Source organism: Aulonocara stuartgranti (genome assembly GCF_965226115.1).
Source record: "Aulonocara stuartgranti genome assembly, chromosome: 16".
Lineage (NCBI taxonomy): Eukaryota > Metazoa > Chordata > Actinopteri > Cichliformes > Cichlidae > Aulonocara > Aulonocara stuartgranti.
This window is the reverse complement of record NC_138952.1, coordinates 19,772,435-19,797,846: the sequence shown is the minus strand read 5'-3', so window position 1 is coordinate 19,797,846 and position 25,412 is coordinate 19,772,435. Positions and strand designations below refer to the sequence as shown.

At 41.4% G+C, this 25,412-nt stretch overlaps 2 protein-coding genes across 2 annotated transcripts in view; one reads left to right on the top strand and one right to left on the bottom strand.

The window, feature by feature from the left end:
- Positions 1-12,573, top strand: part of nr1i2 (nuclear receptor subfamily 1, group I, member 2) — a 110,026-nt gene extending 97,453 nt beyond the window's left edge. Inside the window, exon 10 of the transcript XR_014271970.1 lies at positions 11,820-12,573. The gene's annotated coding sequence lies outside the window, so the exon portion shown is untranslated. The remainder of the gene's footprint in view (positions 1-11,819) is intronic.
- On the bottom strand, positions 312-24,109 carry fstl1b (follistatin-like 1b). The gene is made up of 11 exons (XM_082508982.1): positions 23,955-24,109; positions 23,752-23,808; positions 8,362-8,463; positions 8,110-8,239; positions 5,244-5,276; positions 4,760-4,890; positions 4,093-4,211; positions 3,625-3,737; positions 2,886-2,996; positions 2,711-2,805; positions 312-1,729 (listed from the first exon to the last, which is right to left on the bottom strand). The coding sequence occupies exons 1-11, from the start codon at positions 23,955-23,957 to the stop codon at positions 1,688-1,690; spliced, it is 936 nt and encodes a 311-aa protein (XP_082365108.1). The 5' UTR covers positions 23,958-24,109; the 3' UTR covers positions 312-1,687.
- Between the last annotated feature and the right edge of the window lie 1,303 nt (positions 24,110-25,412).

Below are 25,412 nucleotides of genomic sequence, written 5' to 3'. Positions count from 1 at the left end.
GAACAACCAGCAGTCACCGATTTGCTGAGAGGAGCACCTTCATGTAACTATAGGCACAGCAATACGCTCATTGGTCTCACTGATTGGTGCTTTTTAAGTAGGAAGTGCAATTTTTTAATGCGATTCCCATCTGTACTGGCAACCAGTCCAGTGGTGAGATTACTGGCTCACTGCACTTTGGAAGACAATGGAATAGCTTAATAGCCAATGATTTAAACTTTTTCCCCACTAACAGTATCTCATAAGTAAATCTGGCATATAAAAGCACAAAAACGTACGCGCACACAGACACAAACAAAGTGACAAAGCTGTGTTGTGGTGAATGGGCTTTATTGGCATACATATTCCTTAGTCTCTGCACTTTTAGTGAAATATAAAGATTCAGCTTCAACGTAGTAATGCAAATTTCACACACATAGGAAATAGAGTCACAAAGCACTAGTTTGATGCCATCTTCATCAAAGCACACTTGTTCTTGAAACGCCACATGGCAAAAAAAAAAATCCTATGTGCAGGTAATGGTAGCGACCTGTAAAGTTTGCAGGTCTAAGGCACTGATTTCTGGTGTTTAGACATCCCAATTCAGATGCAGGATTTCAACAAATGAACACAATAAACAAACCAAGCTACTCTCAGCGTCATAATTGAAAATCGCACACACGCACACAGACACACACGCACACATTTCATATGCACCAGGTTATCGACGCGCCTAAGCTACTTCCACTGACAGTGAGGCTAGTCCTTCTGTTAAGAGTGATATTGAAAGCACAGGTATAATGTTGTTGCTGGGTCCAGAGTAATGGCTTACCTGGATAATTTTGTACATCATTCAAACACTTCATCTAGACTTTGGTTTCAGGTTTCACCATGCTATATTCAGATCAGGTCTCAACAAAAGCTGGACCACTACATCTCGGAAAAGTAAGACACACATAGAGGGAAATGTTTAATCCCTCACAAAAAGGAAAAAAAGCACCAGAGAGACTTTACTAAGTATAACATGGGAACAAGATGAACTCCAACTCGAGCCAATAACATAATGTATAAAGAAGCAAACTTTTTTTTGGCAGCAATGTTATTATTTTAGCCGTAAGATACAAATAAATTCATGGTTGTGGTTGAACTAAAGCCTAAGAAAGCTAAAGAAAATGAAAGAGAAGTGCAATGGTCAGGTAGTGGCCTACTGTGGCAGTTCTACAGGCAACAAAATTTTGAAAAGCACTAGTAGCTCTACCTTGTTATGCAACATTCTGACAAGAGGTTGTACGAGGCGCCAAGCAGTCAGTTCTCTGTGTACTCAGCGCCTATATTTAAACAACCCTCAACCTCACTACCTTTTCAAACAGTGACTTCCATATTCCAAAACAGTGATAACTTGACAGTTTTCTTTTCGTAATAACTGCAAAAATATAAGGATTGTAGTAAAAAAAACATAAAACAAAAAGCAACCCCGAGGCTAGAGTAGGGGTGCAGTAATACAATCAAACATGACAGTACTCAACACAAGGGAATCCACTGATACGCTTTGATTGAAACTAACAAACATCAACACAAACACTTAAAAATGTTAAAAAAAAAAAAAAAGGATAATAATTAACAGAGCAGAGAAACATAATAAAGTGAGTTAAATCAAGTATGGAAGAAGGATGATGGCGTGCACCCTCTTCTTTCATTGCATCCCGACTTAGGCCTCCTTTGTGCTGGCCTTCATCTTCTCCACTGTCTCCTATGTTTAAAACAGGGAAAAGAAACGTGAGCTATAGTGTCTCATTTGACATGCTGACTGAAACAGTATTTCTGGAAATCGCACGCCTTTCCCGTTAATATCAGCACTGCATTTGTTTGAAGGTGAATTTGGTGTCACCTATCGAAACTTGTACACACGATGAACCACATTTGTTTACAGTGGCACTACCAAGTATTCTTCTGGGGTGCAGAGTACACGGCTTTGCTGACTCAGTCATGGCCTCAAGCCAGATTCCTAGAGCTACCTTGCGGACATCACGGTTACATTCACGCACACAAGCAGACGCACAAGTTACAAAAACAGCAATCTGCAAAAGATTTTGTACTTTTGCAGATTGTTCTAAATACATGTGCCAATTAGTCTACTCCTACTAAACCTAATGCACTGCCTGTGAATCAAAATAAGCAAGAAACGTTAAAGGAAGATGTCAACACATAAATCTGTTAAAGGTAAAAGAAACTCAAGCATTGATGGTTTTTTTTTTTAAGGCCATCTGCCCTACATTTCATATCAGCAACATCATTTTATGGCTCTAAATTTGAAAACATCGCTCTCCTTTGGATTTATTGTTTCACTTGTTCTGTCAGAAGCAATAAAGCTGCTGATACTGTGGCTCGCCGAGCTCTGCCAGGTTGGAACGCATCAAATATTTACAGCGACCTATTCCTCTGTCGGTTGTATTGAGCAATTTGATTTGAAAGGAACTACAGGTAATCAAGGAATATAAAAGCAGGCATGAGGCTATTGGCTCATAAAGGTTATATTTAGTGGACCTTATAACCAATTCTACAAGCAGTGGACAGTGAATGAGCTTTGGAGTGCAGTAGAACCAAGTGGGGAGAAAATCAAATATTAGGTTCTAAGGTTGGGAAAACACTTATAATTTTTTGATTTATCTTGTCTTTAACTCGACTGATATACTGTACTTTTTTTGATGGGATTTAGTTTACAGATACACACCTGGTGCTTGTTGAGCTCGGCCACACGGAGGTTCCACTCCTCCTCAGTCATCTCCACTCCAGCATCTGCTAAGTCATCCACAGCTGGCTGGTTATCTGGTCAGATTACACAACGGTTAAGTGGAATGTGTGCGTGTAAACAAACAGGATAAATGCCATTTTCAGGTTTTTTTTACCAGTGCACGTCATGGCGGTGCAGACCCAGTTGCCGCATGCACAAACGCAGCGATTGCACTCCACCTGGGTCTCTGCTCCATCCTCATATGTTTCATCCTCCAAGGCACATTCTGCACAAAGATAAAGAACACGCTACCTAGATAAGGCCACAGATAAGACTCTAGTAGAACAATAAAAGTTTTACATTGGTACCAATTTTATGACTTTTACGAGTTGCCAGCATTTTAAAATGCTGCATCATTCATCCACCAGCATAACCACAGTGTCACATTCTTTTGGTTACTTTTGCTTAGTCACAAACACTCAGCAAAACAGCCAACGCCAAGCATAAAACCTTTGTGTGTAAACTGGAGAAACTATTATGTAAAAAGAGAAAAAAAATCAAATGCCTTAACCAGGCATGAAAATCTTGATTTGCATTTGAAATTTTGCATGTGGACTAAACCCAGAGTTTACACAGCTAACAGTTAGTTCACCAAATAAACGTGTGCATCCTTGAATCTGGTGTAGCTCCAGAGTTAAGTCAACCGCAGAGATTGGCTGCTGGAGAAATGCCCCCTCTTCCTGCGAACTTTATCCCAGATATATCAGCACCAGTCAACTGAACAGATTGAAGGGCTGAGTCTCAAAATCCTAAGAAAACAGCAGCTGCACTACTGAGCTTTCTGTGCTTCGGTCAATTTATATAGTAGATCTAATGGTGTGCTACATTATGTCAAAGTATCACTCCAAGCTCACTCTTCTCTGGTGGATTGAAGCCAGGCTTCAGGCAGTTAAGAAACTCATCAAAGCTCAGCTTCCAGTCGGCATTCTCATCGGAGAGCTCAATGAGGGCATCAACACACAGGCTCCTGGGGAACGAGAAGCACACAAACACAGAATAAATATTAGCTGTTACATACAGTAACAGTGGACCATTACAGAAACAATGCAAATGCTGTAAAAATCATTTTGATAGCTGCTTTTCTTTTTTTCTACACAGAGTGCAGGTGTTTTTACCAATATGGTTTCCCACAAGAGGCCTGCAATAATGTTTGCTCTGGCCAAGATCAGGTTCAATGACTTGTCTTAAAATAGTGCTGCAGCACAAAGATAAGATTTTCTGCGCACAAGCAGTACCATTGGAAAAATAAATATGTGAAGGCTCTCTCACCTCTTCCACTTCCACACTTTTTCGTAAACATGCAAACTTGCAGACACACTAACCGGAGCAGGTTGTTGCTCTCCTGGTCTGCATAGGACTGCAACTCCACAACTGACTCGTTGTGCTGGATGAATTTGAGCAGCTCTGAGGAGTCCAGCTGAGAATCACCACTGTCATATGACTGCAAACACACAGACTCATGTGCATGAGGATTGAACACAAAGAACTCTGTAAGAAGTCATTTGGGGTTCTGATCCACAGGCTGGGTAGGCTGTAGCGCTACATTAACATTTTTATTCATTTATTCATTTTTTTAAAATGACTAGTTGTTGTTCAAACTGATTTAGCATCCAAGCTGACTACTGTTTGACTACTGTACATGGGCTTCATATATGATGATGAAATAAGAAAATCTTGGGCATAAATAAAGTTTTAAATCGTCCAACACAAAACCCCCCATCTTTTGCTATAATGGCATTCATGTCAAACCATGGAGAGGAAGGGGCCCTCCTCTGCAGAACAAAGTTCCTCATTAAACTGAATTATCACCACCAGCTGACTCGCTTGAAAGGTCTGTCACATGAATAATTAGACACAGTCCCAAGCAGCTTTAAAAAGCAGGCGGACTGAAAGAGGCCCGCGTGGACAAATAAACTGGGGTATTCTGTGAAAACACTGGTTTTGGAGCAGTGGTGAGCATAAAAACAGAAAAGGGTTAATTCTGCCTACCTTGAAGTATTTGAGCAGGATGTCAGAGAAGTTGGAACCCTTGACAAACCAGCCATCTGGGATAATCTCAGTTTGCAGCCACTGGATCACACGAGATCTTAACTCGTTGCGGTCAGCAGCATAGCAAACCACTGCAGGAGAGGGGATATTTCCAGAAGTCAGCAGCATGAATAAATAACCCAGTACACCTGGTATACTGTGCATCGGTGTATTCAGGCTCAATATGTTCTTTCAGTTAGACCATAAATGTCTGCTACTGTATAGCACGTGTGTTAGTAAACTGTAACCCATCCATGTAACCATGGACTAGACCTTAATATGCCAGTACAATCCAGTGAAAAAATTACAAATACATTCAGTTGTAAATTAATTTATATGTTTATATAACACGCAAACTTGATAAGGATAAGTGGAAGAAAAAGGATGGGTGAATGGATGTTTATATAAGCAAAAAGAGCATGCACGCACATACACATAAGCTTACCTGGACTGGCAGCGGCCTGTTCTGTTTTCTTTTCTAAAGGTGATTTGAAAAAAAGAGAGAGAAAGAAACAACATTTGATACAAAACCTGGAGAACATTATTGGAGATAAACATGTCTGTCACTGAACAATTGGCCAAAGGTCTGCAAAGAGCATGCTGTGACATAATGATTTTCCCTCGCTGACCTTTCTGTCACCGATCAATGTCCAGGCTAGCCTTCTTCAAGTTCTGCATTTTGTTTTCTTTCTTTGTATCTTTCTTTCTAGTTGTACATTTTTGTTATTCCTTTGTGATTTCATTTTTATGTTTGATTTTCTTTCTGAAAATCAATGTAATTTCTTTTCTTTTCAGACTGCTGCTGCACTTCATGACACACACTGAGCACTTCTTCTCCCCGTACTTCTTTTCTCTCCTCACGTGTTTATACACCACTGCAGTATGCCACTAAATTTTTGTCTTCTCTCTGCTTTAATCTGTGTTTTTGTTCTGCCTCCCTATGCTGTCTTTTTCTTTTCTTGTCTTTGTCTTTCTCCTCATCCCCCAGCTGGTTGCAGCAGATGGCTGCCCCTCTCTGAGTTCGGTTCTGGCGGAGGTTTCTTCCTGTTAAAAGGGAGTTTTTCCTCAGGGATCTCCTTATTGTTGGGCTCTCACCAGAATATTGTAGGTTCTTTACTTTACAGTATGAAGTGCCTTGGGGAAGCTGTTTTTTTGATTTGGGGCTATATAAATAAACCTCAACTGAACTGAACCTCAGCTGAAATTAGTTTCAGAATTAGTTTTGCTTATTTATTTATTTATATGTATTATTTGCATTACTTATGTTGACCAAAGCATTTTAGATTATATATCACAGATTAAGGTCCAGTTAACTAAACAACTTCATGTCAGCAGGGACCAGCAGGGAAGTGAAAGTTCACTCGAGATCAGATAAGATACTAATACGAGATATATGAAGAGGTGGCTACAGGGCAGAGGTGTGATAAAAATGATAGTGCAGTGTCATGGAAGGGGACATTGTATGACTGTCAACCCAGTCACCTCACATTATCAGTTCAGTGAATGTATGCTAGTTCAGAGATCACATACTAATCAGTTTAATTGCTTACTATCAGCGCTTTCACAATTAGTCGGGTGAGCTAAATGACATTACTGAAAAGGGGCCAAATTGGCCTTTTTAGGCCTCCCATTGTCACATCTACTAGATCTCAGGGATTCACTTATACTTAAGCTTCTACTCTGTACCTGACAGTCCGGCAGAGCGATGTGGTGTCACCGCTGTTGTTCAACATCTTCATTGATGCGATAATGCGCAAAACATTCAAGGGCCGCCGCGGAGTCCAAGCCTTGACCGATCAATTTATCACCGATCTAATGTTCGCTGACGATAGCGCCATTTTTGCCGAAGACGACACCGAGGCAACTCACATCCTCTACTCCAAACCGTACGGCCTCAAGATTAACGCCGAGAAGACCAAAGTCCTGACCACCGATGGCTCACCAGCGATCGTCCACCTCGACAGTGTGCAGATCAAACAAGTCCAACAATTTAAATATCTGGGGTCCCTCGTCGAGGAGAAGAAAGTGGCATCATCAGTGGAGATACGCTCCAGAATTGGGCAGGCGGCGGAGTTCGCTTCCCTGCGCTGGTGCGTTTGGAAGAAGAACAACATCTCATTGACAAAGATCCGCCTTTACCGAACCCTGATCCTGCCCATTCTACTTTATGGCGCGGAGACGTGGACAATGCTCAAACACGACCTGAGCAAGCTCAAAGTTTTCCAAATGCGTTGCCTTAGATGCATTCTCGGCGTTTCCCTTCGCGACCCTCATTCGAATGACACCATCCTCACCAGCTGCGGCAGCCAACCGACGATCGGTGACCTAATCCAGCGCCGCCGACTCCGTTGGTTTGGCCACATTTGTCGAATGGACCAGAGCCGCTACCCCCATGGCCTACTCTGGTTGACCCGCCCCACCGATTGGAGGGTGCATCGAAATGCACCAAAAAAGACATGGATGAAACAAATCCAGGATGATTTGAAGGCCCTTTGACTTGACCTCGAGCAGGCAAGAACCATCGCCTTAGATTGAAAAGCGTGGAAGATAATCGTTGGTCAAGCAAGAGAACCTGCGGCACCTACAGCAGCGCACTGGTTGCGCAGCCGACCACCGCCGCTGGTCGCCCGCTAAAGGACAAGAAGGAAGAAGGAAGGACCTGACAGTAACCTATGACTCTGACATTCGGTGTTATGAACACGAGATTTTTAGTCAGTGTTGTTAAATTCCTCTCTAGTAATTCAGTCATGACAGGTTCCAAACTGTGTTTTCATCTTTTCATCTCTATAGCATTCTCGTGTTATCTTGGCTTCCACTGCACTCTAAACAGTCAAGTATTTCGTTTTTGGAACAAAACAGAGCTGAATAGTATCAATTAGCTGCAATAGACTGCCAGCCTGTCCATGATGTATCCCACCTTTCACCATATTACAGTGGGGATATGCTCCAGCATCCCTGAATTAGATATGTGCAAGAAAATCAATGGATGGACCAATCAGTGCTTGATAGGTCAGTTGAATGAGAAACCTGATTTGCTATGTCCTATCCTATCAAAATGTTGTTTCTGTGTGTACATTTTTTAAATTGTAAAAATTAAAAAAAGAAAGAAAAAACCCTGAAAACCGTTCAAGGCAAGAAAGATGATGATGTTAAAAAAAACATTTTTTAGCAAAAAATCATTTAACAATTTTTGAAAAATACATTTTCAATGTCTAACATGAAAATTATGCAACTTCCATTTCCATTTCCAAGGACGATTGTGTGATAATTATGCCGGTTTGAACTGTTTTATCAACATTTGTTATCCGTACCCTTGCAGTGTCCGTCGTGTGCCACTTGGATCTTCAGGCCAGTCAGACAAGCATCTCTGTGGAGCTCACAGTGATTCCTGTAGGTCTTACCATTGCTGCCACATACTGACCTCTTGTGGGGCTTACAGCTCTGCAAAGAAACAAAGTGCAAAGGGAATGAATGTGAAGTGAAACCAAAGGGAGTTTGTAATCCAAATCTATTATTTGGACATATATTGCTTCCTTGCGTAAAAGCAATGACCCGACACTCACCTCTATGCACAGACAGCTGGGCTCCCCCTTCTCATTGACAGCGCACTCCCTGCCGGCCCCGCAGAACACATTAGCACACACTTTGCTCTTGGTCTGCACCTCCTGTAAGGCAAAATAAGTTTGTGATGGTTGAACACAGGGCGGCGCTGTTGTGCTTTTCAAACAGAATAGCCAATCAAGTCAAACAGGAATCTGCAAACGGGATCCAAAACACAAATATTTAACTTTCACAATAAGCCATGTGGAACCAAACTCATGTCACAGATAAAGAGATCGTTTCGCCCAATTAACTGACAAGAGTCTGTCCCCTGATGGCATCCGAGATGAAAGCTCACCGATCTTGCACTGCACTCAGTCTAGGAGGTGATGATTTTTGTATCTGTTTCCTATCTTTTTTAGCAAGATACCAAGAATTACTTAAATCATTTTGGTAAATAAGCTCAGTTGCTTTGTGCACGTAGTGGTTCATAATGTTTCATTGGAGACTCTGAGGAATCCTCAAACAACTGACTGCATTTCAATTTTATTTGTTCCTTTCTCATTAACAGGATAAGCAAAAAAAGCAATATTTACGTGCTCAAACAAATGTGTCCTGGTTTATTGCTTATCTTTGTTGTTTTTTTATGTGTGTGTTAGTATCTGCACTTTTAATGAGGTCTCCAGAGCTGTCTGAATTGTTGCCCTGTCAGTGACAGTTAGACTTGGATCCAGAAGTTGGCATGAAATAAGGCAGAATACAGAAAACATGTAAGTGGGATGAGTTCCTGCTGGACCATGCTGCCTCCTCGAAAATACTCTTTTTCTTTCATCCAAATGTCTCCAGCAAATCTGTTTCAGTTAAACAGCCTTTTCTCTCACATTTAGCGTGTCTCATTCGCTCTCGTTGACACTCATGGACACACACACCGTCTCATTTGCTCGTCTTGACATCTTGTGTTTGCTCATTTTAGGGACTGCCAGCAGACTCAAGAAATGAGCTCTAGCAACCAATCAGAAGACGCCAAGTGGAGCTCCAAGAGCTGGTTTATGACCCTCATTACCGCCTCCTTTCCCCATCTGTTTGTTTTTGTATGTGTGCCATTGTGTGTGCTTGCATTTGTTTGTGTGCGTACTCGTGTGTGTACAGGGTGTTTCCACATCTGGAGTCTGAGCTGTGTTTTCCTTTAGGCCCATTCCCATGCAGTGCAAAATCTTTTCTCCCCCCCCACCCCCGACTCCACTCCTGCTCCCTAAGCTGCTGTTTCCTGTAACAGCGAGACAGAAGTTGGCCTTCTTTGTGTGCCTGCACGTGAGCTGGCTTCCAACTTTGTCTCTCTGTGTATGACTGCAAGGTCTGGTATGTAGGTCAAAATGAAGGTGGGATGTTGTTACTGAACCTTCTTGAGCTCTCATGATAAAATGTAACAGGATGGATTTCAGAGCTAAAGGGATGACAGTGGGGGAGCAGTCACATGCAATCATCACAGTGTAGCAATTTTGACTCAAAACTGGTGAGAGGAATTCGGTTCTATGCATGCTTCAGAGACATATACATACACACACTTCCTATCCTAAGATGAGGTCATGGAAAAATCTTCAAAGCAACCCCCCCGGCCTTGAACATGTTGGACAATTCAGTTTCTCAGACACAGATGGGCAAGAGGCCTGTTGAAACCTGCAGAAACCTCTGAGAACATGAATAATAGATGGGCTCCTTAAGATGAATCTGGTACAAACACGGAGTTCTGTCTGTCCCTCCTAGCAGAACCAGCTGAGAATATCTGACATTTAGCTAATGAATACAGCGGTAGAAGGTCCCTTTTTTTGCAGCTGATTCATGAGCTTTGTTGCCATAGTGAGAACATATACTGGCTTCTTTTGATTACAGAAGTGTCAGTCAAGTAAGCCAGATGGAAGAAAGCCTCAAAATGAGATCTCAGCAGGGCTCTTTGGACATACAGTGCTGTGAAATAAGTATTTCTCCCTTCCTGAGTTCTTTTTTCATGTTTGTCACTCTTACATGTTGCAGATCATCACACCATTTTTTTCATTAGACAAAGATAACCAAAGTACAAATATACAGTACAAAGTGCAGTTTTTGAAATGATGATTTCATTTATGAAGGGAAACCAAACCTACCTAACCCTATGTGAAAAAGTAATAGTCTCTTAAACCTAATAACAGGTTGTGCCACCCTTCACAGCAAAAACTGCAATCAAGTGTTTGTGATAACTGGCAATGAGTCTTTCACATCACTGTGGAAAACTTTGGTCCACTCTTCTTTGCAGATCTGTTTTAAACATATAATTCATGCTCGAAAACTGATTCAAGTCTAATTCCAGTCCCAACGCTGACTAGGCCACTAGTTTTTGCTGCCAGCGGTGGCACAACCAGTTTATGGAGCATTTACATTTCTTTCACACAGGGCCAGATAACCTTTTTTCTCCCCTTAATAAAGTAAATCATCATTTAAAAATGGTATCTTGTATCTTCTTAGGTTATCTTTGTCAAATATTAAAATCTCTTTGATTATCTGAAACATTTAAGTATGCCAAATATGCGATAAAATAAGAAATCATGAACAGGGCAAATACAGCACTGTAAAAGAAAATAACAGATGAAATAGTCTCTTCGTGTGTTCTTGGGATGCCACAAACGCAGTGCATAAAACATGCATGGACAATGCGGAGGGATAAATAAAAACTACACATAGCAAATGTCAGAGACATATGGTCACATTTCATGCGTCTAAGAGGAGAAAAATTAGTAGACTTTTAAATCCCCAAATATTGTAATCAGTAATTAGTTACTGATTACTTTTTTCAAGTAACTTGACCAACACTGGTAACAGCATATAGAATAGCATGCAGAAATAATACTCCAAATAACTTCCTGTAGGAGTAAAGCTGACAACTTCCCCAAAAAAGTAATCCCGTTACTTTACTGATTACTTATTTTCAAAAGTAATTAATTACTTAGTTACTTTTTAAAAACACGATTTACAACCTGAGTAGGTGATAAAGTGATAGATCTTTCAGTCCAGTTCTACTTTTTCTGCATAATCCATCATACAAAATGTAATCAAATGGAAAAGTCTCTTTTTAAAACTTGTTTTATTAGTTTTAATCTTTTAACTTTATGCATCAAGCAAAAATTTAATTATATGCAACATGCTCTGACTGGAAGAAATTTCTTTTAAACCTATTTAAACCTATTTTCTGCACATTCCAGCACATAAAATAAAATATTTTTTTGTGTTTACACTCACTCTTTCAAATAGATGCAAGTAAAACACAGCAGAAAATAAATAAAGTCAAAGACTCAGCGGTCCTGTTGCTCTATTTTCACCTGTAAAGCAGCACTGCGGTAGGCGGAGGTTTACCCTGGTGCAGGTGTGCCGCAGCGGTCAGTGGAAGAATCCGCGAGTTTCGCTGTGAGTTTCCCATTACGTCGTTGCGCACTCGGTGCTTGCTCGGAAGTTTAGGGGTTTTTTTCGCTGTAAAAAGAAGTTTTCTTCCCACGCACAATGGACGCTAATGTTTTTGTCACTTTTTATGGAATCAAACTCAAAGTAAGGTCAGTACTTCCACGCTTTAAACGCTGCACGCTCATACTCTCTCCCGCAGTCGATCCATTGTTGATCTGCACACAGCTGTTGTCATGAACGTCGCACTTGCTTACGTCACTGTCGTGAGACATTCTCGCAAAAAAATCACGGTTTTAGTAACGCAGTAACGCAGCGTTCCTACGGGAAAGTAACGGTAATCTAATTACTGTTTTTGCAATAGTAATCCCTTACTTTACTCGTTACTTGAAAAAAGTAATCGGATTACAGTAACGCGTTACTGCCCATCTCAGGCTGTTACAACATAAAAGCTTAATTTATTTACTTGAGTGTTAGTAGCCTGAAAATATGAGAAGTTTTTTTTTAATCATTGTTGTTATCACTATTTTACTTTATTTGGTAAAGAGCTTCCCATGTTTCCCCTCTTTGAATCTTTATGTAGTTCCAAGTTCATACGCTGAGATTGATATCAATGTTTTTATTCAAGTGGGTATCACTTTCTGTTTACACATTGTAGGGACTTGGCATCAACCTCACCATAACTAAAAGGCACTCATTAACACAGTCACCAGCAGAGCAGACATAAAATAAGACATGACACAAAGTCAGCACAAACAAAAACACACCCATTATGCATGTCCCAGATAAATTATTATTTTTAATTTACTGACAACAACTGCCTTCTTTCCCATTTAAAGCCAATCAGTGTTCTCATAAGAGACTGGTGAATCATACCAGAGTCCTTCATACAAAGAGCTTCCCTAAGCTCATTACAGTCAATACGGACACATTTCACAGCTCACGACACTAATCTCTTGCCCCGCGTTTCACATGTTTTCTATTTCAGTGTTTTAGTCACGAGGCTGAAACGACTTAAAGGTTTCTAAAAGACTTTTTTTTCTCCAAAAAATCATTTCCATCTTTTTATATCAGCGTGGCAACTCTCATTTCAAGTCTTGCTTTCATTTCTGCTATTCTTTAGTTCTTTCTCTTGTCATCTCATCTCTAGCACCATGCCCTTTTACAGATGCAAGACACGTGTCTGTGAACGAAGGCCAGCCTTGAAGAGCTAGATGGAAATCAGAGGAGGAAAATAAGAGAATAGTAAGAGTCTGAATAAAAGGAGAAAGTTGTGAGGACAGTCTGAATATTAAGAAAGAGGTGGGTAGTGAAGAAGAGGAGGGGGGCATACGAGCATGTTATATGGCTCGTTGATGAGGCGGACTTGAATTAAAATGGAACACATCCTTGCTTTAGAGAACAAAATGCCCTTTTATCTTTTATCCAATGAAGACAACAGTGAAAAGGCACACTAACTAAAGGCACCTAAAGGCACCTTGCACAACACATAAAAAGCATCAGAACATCTGCTCTGCCTTTGCACGCCTTTCTTATCTCTGTGTCCTCAAAGACTCAAAACAGTACAAGCAGCAGCATATTTGTCTGTATTTGCATGCTTAGTGTGTGTACCTTCAAATATCTTGGAGATGTTCCACTAATCGAACAAGCCGATCAATGCCTCTCTACTGTTGATGTCATTTACAGCCACCGTGAGCACTTCCCATATTGCACCCTGCCCCTTATTAGCATAGAAAACATTAACCTAGAGATTGCACTGAAGTCCCTGCCATAGATATGCCTACAACAGTGAAGAGAATAATGGAAGCAACTGCAAAAAAGCAGTAAGTGCAATAAATACAGAGTGTGGCATTTCTAATAATACTAAAAGATTAGTTTCATCTGTTTGATTGGATTAGTTTTGGACACAATAAATCTAATTCAATAGAATCCAATACAACGAGCCTGCAGTTCGACTGTTTTCACATAGAGCTTCTTTTGCCTGTCTGCTGTGTTCGAGAGGTGTTGATTCAGCGCTACTTTCACTGTGTAGGCTGTACTTTCTGGTGCTGTTCATTCGTGCTGCATTATAAAAAGGTACAGGGTAGATCAGCTTGAGCTGCTTCAACATCTGTATGACACATAGAGTTTCATCGATATCTGAATGTGAAAGGCTCGAAAAGGCTTTTCAAGAAGTTTGGATTTAATGCACGGGTGTAAGAGACACCTCACTGTAAATGATGCAGGCTGGGCCACTTGAAATATTGAAATGCTGAATAACAATGAAGGAACTACAGCACACTGTTACACATGCTGCTGTCGTGCTGAGACACTGATAAGGCTTCGGTTTGTGAGGAAGCAGAGGAAATATTTACAGTGATATTGAAATCTAATCTAAGTATGCACACAGTTGTCTGTTCAATTTACTGCTTATAAAAAGCATCTATTTCCCCGTATTTACATAACAAACTGGCAAATTTGAAGAAAAATGAAAACTATCACAAGCAAAAAAAAGAAAGACTACTGAAATGAGAAAAATAACAAGTAAATTATTTTCTTTTGATTAAAAAAATTAGCTTTTTCAAAAACATGTCACGTCCTTGCACAGAGTTGGTTGAGAAAGGTTATATAAAAAGTCTTACATTTGAATATAGGAGTGAAGGAAAAGTTCTACACTTTAGAGGAAAAGGTAGATTTTTTTTTTTGAGAAACTGAGAAGAGCGAGGCTAGTACCAGTCACACAGGCCTACAGAACAATTAGCGTCCTCTGGTCACTAGATAATAATATCTATTCCCAGACCAACTGGAGGTTTCTGGCAGTCAAAACATTGCAATCGCCCTTAGTCTACATGGAATACAGTCACTTGTCTGCCAGCACTCACCAACTGCTTGCCGAGCAGGAGTGAAAATATGACAAGTGTAATCCAAAATGTACACAAAGTTAAAATTGTGCTGTTCGAAATGTGTTGGCTGCAGTGCGAATGTTGAAGGTGAACATTCTCCGTTTCCAGCTGTCTTTCCTTCAAAGTAATCTGCTAGTGACCAAAGCAATCACAGGGATCTTTTTAATGCAGCACCGTCTTTGTGACCTATTTCACCCAGCGACAGTCAGGAATGCACATTCTTGCCTAGTGACTTGAGATTGCTGGGGGTCAGAATCTGAGGCCTAAGCTACAAAAAGCTAGGCTGTTGACTGCAGCTTCAGAAGTGCTTCAGAGACAGTGGTTTCTCCTTTCATATAACTCCCTCCAAGGAGGTGCATAAGTCTATTTAAACAAATGCTGACGTGGAGGAGATGTGCACTAAAACGTGATTTTACTTTGAGCGAGGCAATAACAGTGACAGATAGAGACAGTCAGCATGACAGATGGACAGACAAATGCATTACCTCTAAATGCAACCGAGTGTTTTACAAGAGATTCTATGTAACAATGAGGTGAAAAATGAAAGAAACACAAGACTGAAAGGCAGGAAATGTAGACAAGAGACATAATCAGGAGAATGAGAAGGTAAGAGGGGTTCATTCCCGAGCCATGTAGTGCCTCAGCTGGAACCCGACCCAGTTTGCCTTGAGCCAAAATCTCCTCAGTATTTGGGTCATAAAGGTGGCCCTGCTCTTCCCCTCTCCAGCGTTTTCCCCATGGTGTCCCTCCAGCGTTAGATTGTCTAACACTCTTCAGCTCCATCAGACATGAGTCCATGCCAGGAGCAGACAGAACAGGGAGGGCTCAAAATTGAGCAACTTGTTTCCCCTTAACTTCTAATCAGAAGAGAAGTGGAGTGCAGCCAAAGAAGAAAACCACTTACCCGATACACTGCAAGCTAACTGCGATCCAGTTTACTCCCTTAAGGAATTTTAACGAGATGATGGGAAGAAATATTATTTTTTTTTGGTTTTGAGTCATTACAGAAAGCTGTCTCTTTTGCCTTCAATAATTCACATTGCTCCATTCTCAGACTCTGTTGCCTTTCCCCCCCTCTGTGAATCTGTGTCTTCATTTATATCAAATCAGTTTCAGTCTCATTTCTTCTGTACTTGACAGCCTCGTGAGATCAGATGTACAGTAAAGCCTCCACTCAGAAACAGGCAGTCAGCCCATCAAAAAGACACGATCGACTGCCATGCTTCCTTTTGGCTCAAATATCTGCTTAGTATTTCATGGATTACATGACAAGTGATCGCCAGCAGTTGAGAGCAGTATGTGTCCTTGAAATAATGAGGCCAAAGAAGAACTAATTTGAGCGGTTTATAAGAGCACTAGGGGTGGTCTCAAATGTTCTCTGAGGGACCAGGTCCGAGATTAAATCTTCAGAAACAAAAGGGCTCAGAGTAACGACCAGTTTACAGAGTTCTGCCTGTTATTCTCATCCCTGTTTCTTATTCAGTGTAAAAGGAATGCACCAATGGATGGGATGATGTCACCCCAGTCTGCAGCCTGTTATTTTACACCCAGCAGCCTCATTGTTCAAAAGCTGAAATGCAGCAACTAAACTGAAAAGAGACATGGGGGAAAAAAGAAGAAATAGAAGAGGGAGATAACAGAAATACACGGTAAGATAAGTGTAGCAGAGAAACAGAGAGAGTGAGAAAATGGAGAAAGCAAGAAGTACAAGACTAAAGAAAAGCAGGAAATAAGTCACCGTCTGGGCAGAGCAACATCTGCTAGCAGTTAAAACGTCACCAGAGAACACAAAATGCTGTGAACGCAGCACCGCCCCAGGCCCGCCCTCCCCTGTTCACCCCGCTGTCACTCTGCTCGGACAAAAACGTCCCCTGTCCTCACTACCTGCTTCATCTTAACCTCTAGTCAAGTTTTCTTTCTTATCATCATTTTCAATAATTTCTCATCTATTTTGCCTTTAATTTTTTAATCCCTTTCTTTGACTCTTTACAGATAATCTTGCTCATTTCCCCTTATCCTTTTAAACTTTCTCTCTTTGCTCACTTTGTCACCTTTCTTTCCCCTCTGAACCACCCCCCACCCCCCTCTGTTCTCTGCATTTTTCCACCACGAGGAAGGGCAAGTGAGGGGGATGGGGAGGGTGGGCCAATGCAGGCTCACACTCAGTCTAGGGGAATGAGGAGACTCCCTGCCCTCCTCTCTGCTCCCTCTTTGAGGCCAGTGTAGGGGCTAATGTCGAACGCTTTTGTACAAGGGAAAGTCCAATTAGAGACTGCAAGATGTATTTAGTGTGTGTAGACATTTCAAACCTGTTGTGAGATCAGACCTTCATTATATTTAAACAACTGTATTTTGCCTTCCTTTTAATCAAAACCTTTCAAAGTATGTCAGGATACAGCGAGAGAAGAAACAATCAAAATGTTATCTGATTCACAGAAAGTAAGTCAACTGTTTCATTAAGGCACTGTGGCCACTGTATCAGGCGCATGTGTTCACTAGGGGTGCAACGATACTCGTATCGATATTGAACCGTTCAATACAGTGCTTTCGGTTCGGTAGCATATGTATCGAACAATACAAAATTTGTAATTTATTTTATCAGCTTTTCTTCTGACGATGCTGTCTGTGTTGAGAGCTCAGTGGATCTGCGTTCGACTACTCCGCCTAGGCTGCACTGTTGAGCGCAGATCCACTGAGCGCAGCACAAGCTAGCAAGACAGAAGCTAAGCTCCTTGCAACATGGCAAATTGAACCTCCCCCACCCTCATTCAGATCTGGCCTTTGGAACTATTTTGATCTTCATGTGAAGTATGACCCTGATGGTAAGGGCATCATGGACAAAAGTAAGACAGTGTGTCGGATGTGCCACGCAATGCTCAATTACGTGGGTGGGAACTACTGCATTAGCGCAGTTAGCTCGTTAACGTGTTAACGTCGTCCAGCCCCACGCACGGGGCGATCCGCGGTAGCTCGTTAACGGAGATTTGCCGTGTTGTGGTGTTAACGTCATTTCAGATTAACACTGACAGCACTAGTGGGAACACAATGAATATGACTGCACATTTACGCCGACATCATCCTAGTGCAAAGACAAGTGGAAGCAGACAAAAACAACAAGCACGCATGCTACAAACTTTACCCGAGTCATTTAGACAGCCGTTAGCACATGATTCTCCTTATGGGGACCTGATATGTTTAATATCTGTCAGTGCGCCCCAGGGCAGCTGTACCTACAATGTAGCTTGCCATCACCAGTGTGTGAATGTGTGTGTGAATGGGTGAATGACTGAATGTAGTGTGAAGCGCTTTGGGGTCCTTAAGGACTGAGTAAAGCGCTATACAAATGCAGGCCATTTACCAATATGCTGCTGAGAATATAGCCCAGAAGAAGCGTATAGTATAGCTTTTATTTTGGAAAGAGCCATTTCTCTGTAATAAACTCTCTTTTCCAAAGATGAGTGATTCCTCAATCAGATAGAATTATTATTTTATCCCTGTGTTGTTTCAGCAACATTAAATTTAAAAACTGTACGTTTGAGTTAAAATATATAGAATAGAATAGAATAGAATTCAACTTTATTGTCATTGCACATGCACAGGTACAGGGCAACGAAATGCAGTTTGCATCCATCCAGAAGTGCTTTAGTGATATAGATATATTACAATATATATTAGCAATAATATAGATATGTGAGTATCTATATTAGTGCACCCCTAGTGTTCACGTGTTCCTTGTTAGCACAGATATTCATTCAGCCAATCATATGGAAGCAAACTGACATATTTAGGCAGGTAGACGTGGTCAAGACAAGCTGCGGAAGCTACAACTAATTATTAGAATGGAGGAGAACGGTGATTTAAGTGACCCAGACTGGTCTCGGGATTTCAAAAACTGCCAAACTTCTGGGATTTTCCAGCACAACCATCTCTAGGGTTTAGAGAGAATGGTCTGAAAACAGAAAATCTCCAATGAGCAGCAGTTCTCTTGGTAAAAATGTCTTGATACCGGTTCAGGCTAGTGGTGGTGGTGCACTGGTGTTGAGGGGAAAGTTTCTTGGCTTCAGCCTACCTGAGTACTGGTGCTGACAATGTCCAGCAGGATAACACACTATGTCACAAACCTCAGATCATCTCAAACACATCTCCTGAACTTAACAATGAGATCACTGTTCTCTAATGGCCTCCACAGTCACAAGATCTTTTTTCTGCAGACCATCGTTGTATTTTGGATCATGTGCTATATAGACCAAGCAATCACCTGGGCTCAGAGAACTTAATTGGCAGATTAAACAGTAATGAAATTTAGCATTGTTGTAATCTAAGAACTTGCAAGTCACACTTTTTCATGGTTCTTGAAATTCCTCATGACATTTTAAATTACAGATTTTTAGTACTTTTTCTTTTCCTTTGGGTTTGACAATCAAAGTCATCCCCCCTGCTTTGTATCGTGTCTCATTCGTACTAAAATAGACGGAGAAAAGAGCCTCTCACTATGTATCAGTCACGGCTGAGGTATTTGAGCTATAAATGATCAAACTGAATGAAACAGTCATCTGCGCACTCCAATCTATTCAAAAATCTTTTTAATTAGCGAGCTTCACAGTATACTGCAGTGAGGCTAATCATGGGATGTTCTTTTAACCTTTTGTACTTCAGCTTTCACTTGCTACCTGTTCATGCCTTGAAGAAGACTGAAAGGGTGCTAATTAAAGGGATTTTTTTATGAAGAAGTGGCTTCCTTCCACACATATTAACCACATTTTTGATCACTTGAAGAGCTGCGGTTGATACGTTTTTTGACCTCTGCTGAGCTACATCAAATCCAGCTTAAACTACTTATTTTATTACAATTGTTCATCCTGCAGATTACTTTCTCAGCTGACTCTTTAGAGAAGTAGGATGTGTTGTAAAGGGAAAACTATTATGTCCTAAAGCAGTGGTCCCCAACCCCCGAGTTGTTTGGTACCGAGGGTTGAGGCTCGGGTATGAAATGTATGGTTTTCAGGGTTTTTATTGTTATTTTTTTAAGCGTTTTTATTGTTAACTTGATTTCCCTGGGTCTTTTCCCATGTGTTATGAATACATCTTTTTATGGTAGCGGTACTGGTTTTATTTTGTTGTATTTATCCGCGACACCTTAAAGGCCAGTATATTGTCAGACATAAACTGGTCCAAAAAAGGTCGGGGACCGCTGTCCTAAAGCATGCAACACACCCTGGTGTAGCAAACAGCACCAACACACTCATAGTACAGTGACTCAAATCAATGAAATGCTTTTATTCAGCACCGGTGGTGGTACAATACCACCACCAGAGAAAAACAAGCTCCATCAAAGTTGTTTTGCCCCAAAGGAAAAAAAAAACCTATATATTTTTAACCATCATTTTTTTATGTTAGGGTGTAATATACTGAATAACAGGAAAATTGACAGATTTCTGTAGCAAACAGGCTGTATGTGGATCAATCATGGTTGTGCGCACAGTCACCCTTTGCAGGCCCTTGAGCAAGGTTTCTGCATGTGATAAGAGAGGTATGCTACATTATAGAGTGCTCTCTTATCACATAGATCACAAGAAAATGGAAGAGTTACAAAAGCTCAAAACAGCCACTTTAGCCTCTATGTTTTTTGCTCAGTGTTGGAAAACAGCAGTGTTCGCTTGTTGATCATTCCTCCTACAGTTAAGCCTGTTCAACAGAAAAAAAACTGCATTGCATATACAGGGCGTGATCTGTCTTTGACGGGTCACTGGACACAGAATAATCTCTGCTGGAAGTAAATATTTGTAGAAGTTTTGTTTTTTAAGATGTCAAGCTCACAGTGATGTTCATTACATTTTCCAAGAGCTTAAAGTGGGCAGAAAAGCAGCAAACAGTCAGTCATCAGTAAATTACCTACTTTTGCTTTTTAATTTTTATGATTGAAAATGATGCATTACCTCATTCTTTACAAAATGCTCAGAGAACCCTTTGGTGCCAGTCTTTGTGATTTGCGTGGGTGCCTGTGTTAATTTATGTGTGAGTGCAGAGTACCGGTAATGATAAGACACCAGTACAGCTGCTAAGCTAAATGAGGACTCCTTTCAAGCCAAGCCAAGAGTGAGGAGAACACACTGCAGGGACGTGAAACGTAACACACCTCTTCTTTCGCTACCCCTACACCACACAGCCAAGTCTTACCTCACTCCCAGTCTGCCTGCTGTAATTGCATGACATCTCCTTCCTGTTTTACATCACTATCTCACCGCCCTGAACAATCTCTGCACGGGATCCATGACTGAATGTCGAGCTACAGTAATTAGAGCAGGCTCGTACGGACAGAGGACACGGCGTCCCCTCATGCTTATGTTCTCTCCACCTGGGCAGATATTTTTAGCCCACCTTGTATGGGAAAGAACAAGCATCAACATGGCAACATGGCGGGTTGCCCGAGAGCATTTAGCTCAATCAGGGTGCAACAAATCCAGGGCCAGAAAGAAAAAGGGATCCAGCTCCTTCATTTTTTCATGTTTTCTTTGTTACGTGAAATGTTGTCCTGGCGAACTAGTCTGGCTGCCTGTTGATGCCAGAGCGCCATAAACTAAATTAACCAATGTGTCATTCACCGTGGATGATGCACAATAACACAATAACACTGCATGCCATAACAGCGGAAATATAAACACTCTCCCCCCTCTGTTTATATGCGGCTGTGCGCACACATGTCCCCCGAGGCCGCAAAGTCTTACGACTTTCACTATGCCTGCATCCGACCTCGTTTGCATATCAAGCTCCCGGTGTGTTTGAGTAAGACATCAAGGTTTTTTTTTCCCAAGATGCATATCTGCTTTCCAGCCCGCGGGCACACACACAAACAGAGTTTTGAGTCTCGACCCCGGCCACCCTGTCACACTGCATTTCTGAGCAGCTTATCTTCAAACGCAGCAAATTCTCACCTCAAGAAGCACACACGCATTCGACTTCTTAATAGATCAGGAGTTCGTTTCCACATTTTAATAGCCTAAACTCGTGGCAGCAAATAAAAACACAATCGATCCTCTTTTCAGTGATCTTTCCAGCTTTTTTAGTGATGAGTATACAGTCAATTTAACATGCATCCCATCGTTGATACACAAGCTAAATAGATACCCTATAGGCTCAGATTCACCTCTTTGCTGCAACTTGTTGACCTTCGTTAGACAGCACGCTGGTATGCCAGTTCAGGCCCTTCTCACAGCCTGTCAACAGGCCATATATTATCAAGAGAATTACCTTTGGAGAACAGATGCCTCTTTTTTTAATGGGTGCCCATTACTTTGCGGGTCCACCCAACAACAACTGCCGTTTGTTCTATCCCATCTAGGACATACCTCACAGATCACGGCCATAGATTCAATTAGGAGGCACACAATCCCACATTTAACAGCCAGCGGGTAAAGATAGGAAGAGCAGGGGAAGGTCAGCCGGGGTAGCCGGCACATCAGTCTATGAGCAGTGTTGCAGTTCCGACACTAATGGCCATCTGCATTAAGCCATAAAGACAGGCTCGGCCACAGATAATTGATTTATCTTTCACATGTGGCATTGCTCTAACCTGCTGAAAAATCCCTCTAATTAGGCTACAGTTATTACCGTGTTTATATCATCCTCCTGTTTTTGTTGTGCCGGTCAACAGAGGAGTCAGCACAAAGCCAGGTGTTCAACAGCTGCGTCCACTGAGGGTCCAGGCCATCATCAAGTGCCACCTGGCATGTGTGTGCTTGCTCGTTCTTCGAGGAATAATTTGGGACATAGAACAAATGACTTTTTGCCAAGTTATATGAGAACATCCATCCTGCTTTCAGGTCTGCATAATAATTAGGGAGGTACAATGAGCAGCTGGTTGGCATAGATTGCCACAAAAGCTAGAAACAAAGGAAAAAGAATCATTTTTACAAGAGACCATGTGCTGGATCACAAAGACATTCTTGTAGTTTGCTTTCTTTTTTCTTTTTTTTTACTCTTGGATATCTTGATAGCTGTTTCCATAACTATAAATTTGTTATTCTTGCACAATCACAACAGACATCTCAGAACAGGAAACTTGCCAGTCTTCATGCTCAGCTCAGCTAACTGACTGCTAGGTTTACTTTTAATCATATTTAGGCTTACTGAGCATCCACCCCAGACAGTAAGCTTCACTCATTCTTCAAACCCACTGACATATACGAGCCCATCTGTCACCCCTGTGAGATGCTTAAACTTTAATAATTGCACGCTGTTTCAGTTAATCATTCTTGTGTGCAATCGGGCCACCTACTAACAGCACATCCTGGTGTTTACCTAGAGAGGAGACTACTTAGCACTGCAGTGTGATACCCATGAGGTGAGCATTCTCACAGCTCTTGAGGCACTCACTGCCCTGCAGACAAACACACATGCTCCCCGACCAACCACCAAAACAAACATTATGCCATTAGAGCAGCTGCCAGTTGGCACCAAAACACCCTCCAGTATTGATGAAGAGTGTCCCCCAGAGATTTGTGAAAGCTAAACCCATTCTCCTTCACAGCTGTCTGTCACTCCTCTCGTCCTCTCATGGCACATGTCAGCTTTTGTTGCGATGTTACCTTCAAAAATCACAACTCAGCAAAACAAAAACAGAGAATAGGTGAAGGACTTCTCTTTGTGCGGTCAGCAAACAAGATGGAAAATGTGAAGGTTTAAGAAATATGTGCGCTCACTTTTCCAGTGCCTCATGGGTGCAACCTCATTAACAACAATACCCCAAGTGGAAGAAAGCAAACTAGTCAGAATGTGTCTGTAATGACGCTCATGATTGCCGTAATTGTGTGGTTCCGCTTAGGAAGATAAACAACCCAGCCTACATCACATAGACACAATACAGCCTTGAAAACCCAACTATAAATGGCCCATTTTCACCACGGCACCAAGTTTTCTCCAATAAAATACTTTTTTTCTTCTTCTCGTTTTCCAGATGTGTTGAAGCTCAACAAAGCTGTTGTTTGGCTGCCTTGTTTTTTTTAGCGGTTATAAAGTGTTCAGTACAGGCGTAAAACGGCTGATTCCAATATGAAGCCTCGCAAAGACAACTGTTTGAAGAAAAGAAAAAGAAAAGAGCAAACTTACCTCCGCGTTGTACAAAGCTACGGAGAGCAGAAGGAGCACAGCCACACTTCGGAACATCTGGACAAAAAAAGGAGGGGAAAAGAGAGAGAAAGTATGGTTTTATGGGAAAAGAATGAGCCAGCGACAGTGTCCATCCGTTTTCATACCATTCATATTGTCAAGACAAACTTGTGGAAAAGCCAAATTTTAGTCCTCTACATTACCATTTTATATTCGGCTTGGGAAATCTGCTCGGAAAAGGGGTGCTGGTCCGGATATCTGTCGGGACGCAGTCGAGCAGAATTGCCGAGATTTCAAGAAATTTGAGGAGCGCTGAGGAATTCCTGCCAGTCCGTCAGTCTCTCCTCCTCCTCTCGTCTCACCCTGGCCAATGAAAACGTCTGGAGAGGAGAAGAGGAGGCGGGGGAGGAACGATGGAAAGTGTGTAGGCTATTTATTGTGTGTAAATTAAACGGTAAATGCAGCCTTTCTCTCAAGAAAGGTGGATGGCTGTGTTTGGGGCTCAGTCATATTTTGTGTTCGGTTCGTATAAAATCTTTTGTATCCTACTGATCTTATGGAAACATTTCTCTTGGCCGTTTCAGTCCATTTTAGTCAAACTCTCAAAGAACAGCCATAAAATCATCCAGTATTATTAACAAGGTTTCGCTTGCTTTTCTTTGCTGCCACCAGGGGGCAGAAGAACTCTTAAAACACACAGCTGCTTCTTTGTGTCGTTTTAAGCTTATATTTTGATTATTCACCTCTCTCTCCATCTGTTTGATGCTTCTGGTTCTTGATGTTCTCTTCAGACTAAGACAATCAAATGTGGAGGTGTACTGCACTGAATGGGTGCACAATGCATATGTGGACATCTGCACCTTCAGTTTGTATACATTATATTGTAGAGTCTATGTAAATAATGTTTATTAAATAAAAGTGACTCAACAGAACCTTCTGTATTTATTTCTTGATGGTTTGTAACATCAGCAACGCTCAGAGCCAAAAAAAAACAAAAAAACCCCCCTCAAACTCTGACATGTTAAAAATACTTTAATGTGCTGAGACTGAGCACTTTTTAGGCATGCAACAGGTCCTTAGTGAACATAATGAAGTATCAGATGTTATGTTCCCAAATGAGGACACAAGATCTTAGGAGGAAAAAAAATGAGAGAAGCAGCTGTGCTTTGTTTCTACAGTTATGAGTATAGGGCCAACTGAGGTCTCCTGCTTTGAAGTTCAATGTTTTGTCACCCAATCCATCCCCTCCAGCCTCCTCCTTAAGTAGTGTTTGTATCCCCAATGGGGACATTCCCATAGGGCTTAAAATCTGGGACTCTCCACCTGAACTTCTCCAACTGAAGAAGCTCCTCGGATGAGAGGTGAAACGTCTTCAAGGAAACTTAAAGAAGTCCAGACGCTTTTCTTTCCAAGCTCCTTATACTGTTTGTGATTGAATAGTCTCAGTTTTCCACATGCATTCAAATGGTCACTGGAGGGCGCTGACACAATGAAACGTGTAGTCATTTTTAATGAGAGGATGGCCTTCTTTTAAAAGAATTCAGATTTGATTTGATAAGAACCTATTCATTTATGCACATATTAATAGTATAAACAAGTGCATAAGGAGATCAGACTTTGTGCTTTTAGTGGTATTAATTAAAAAAAAAAATATATATATA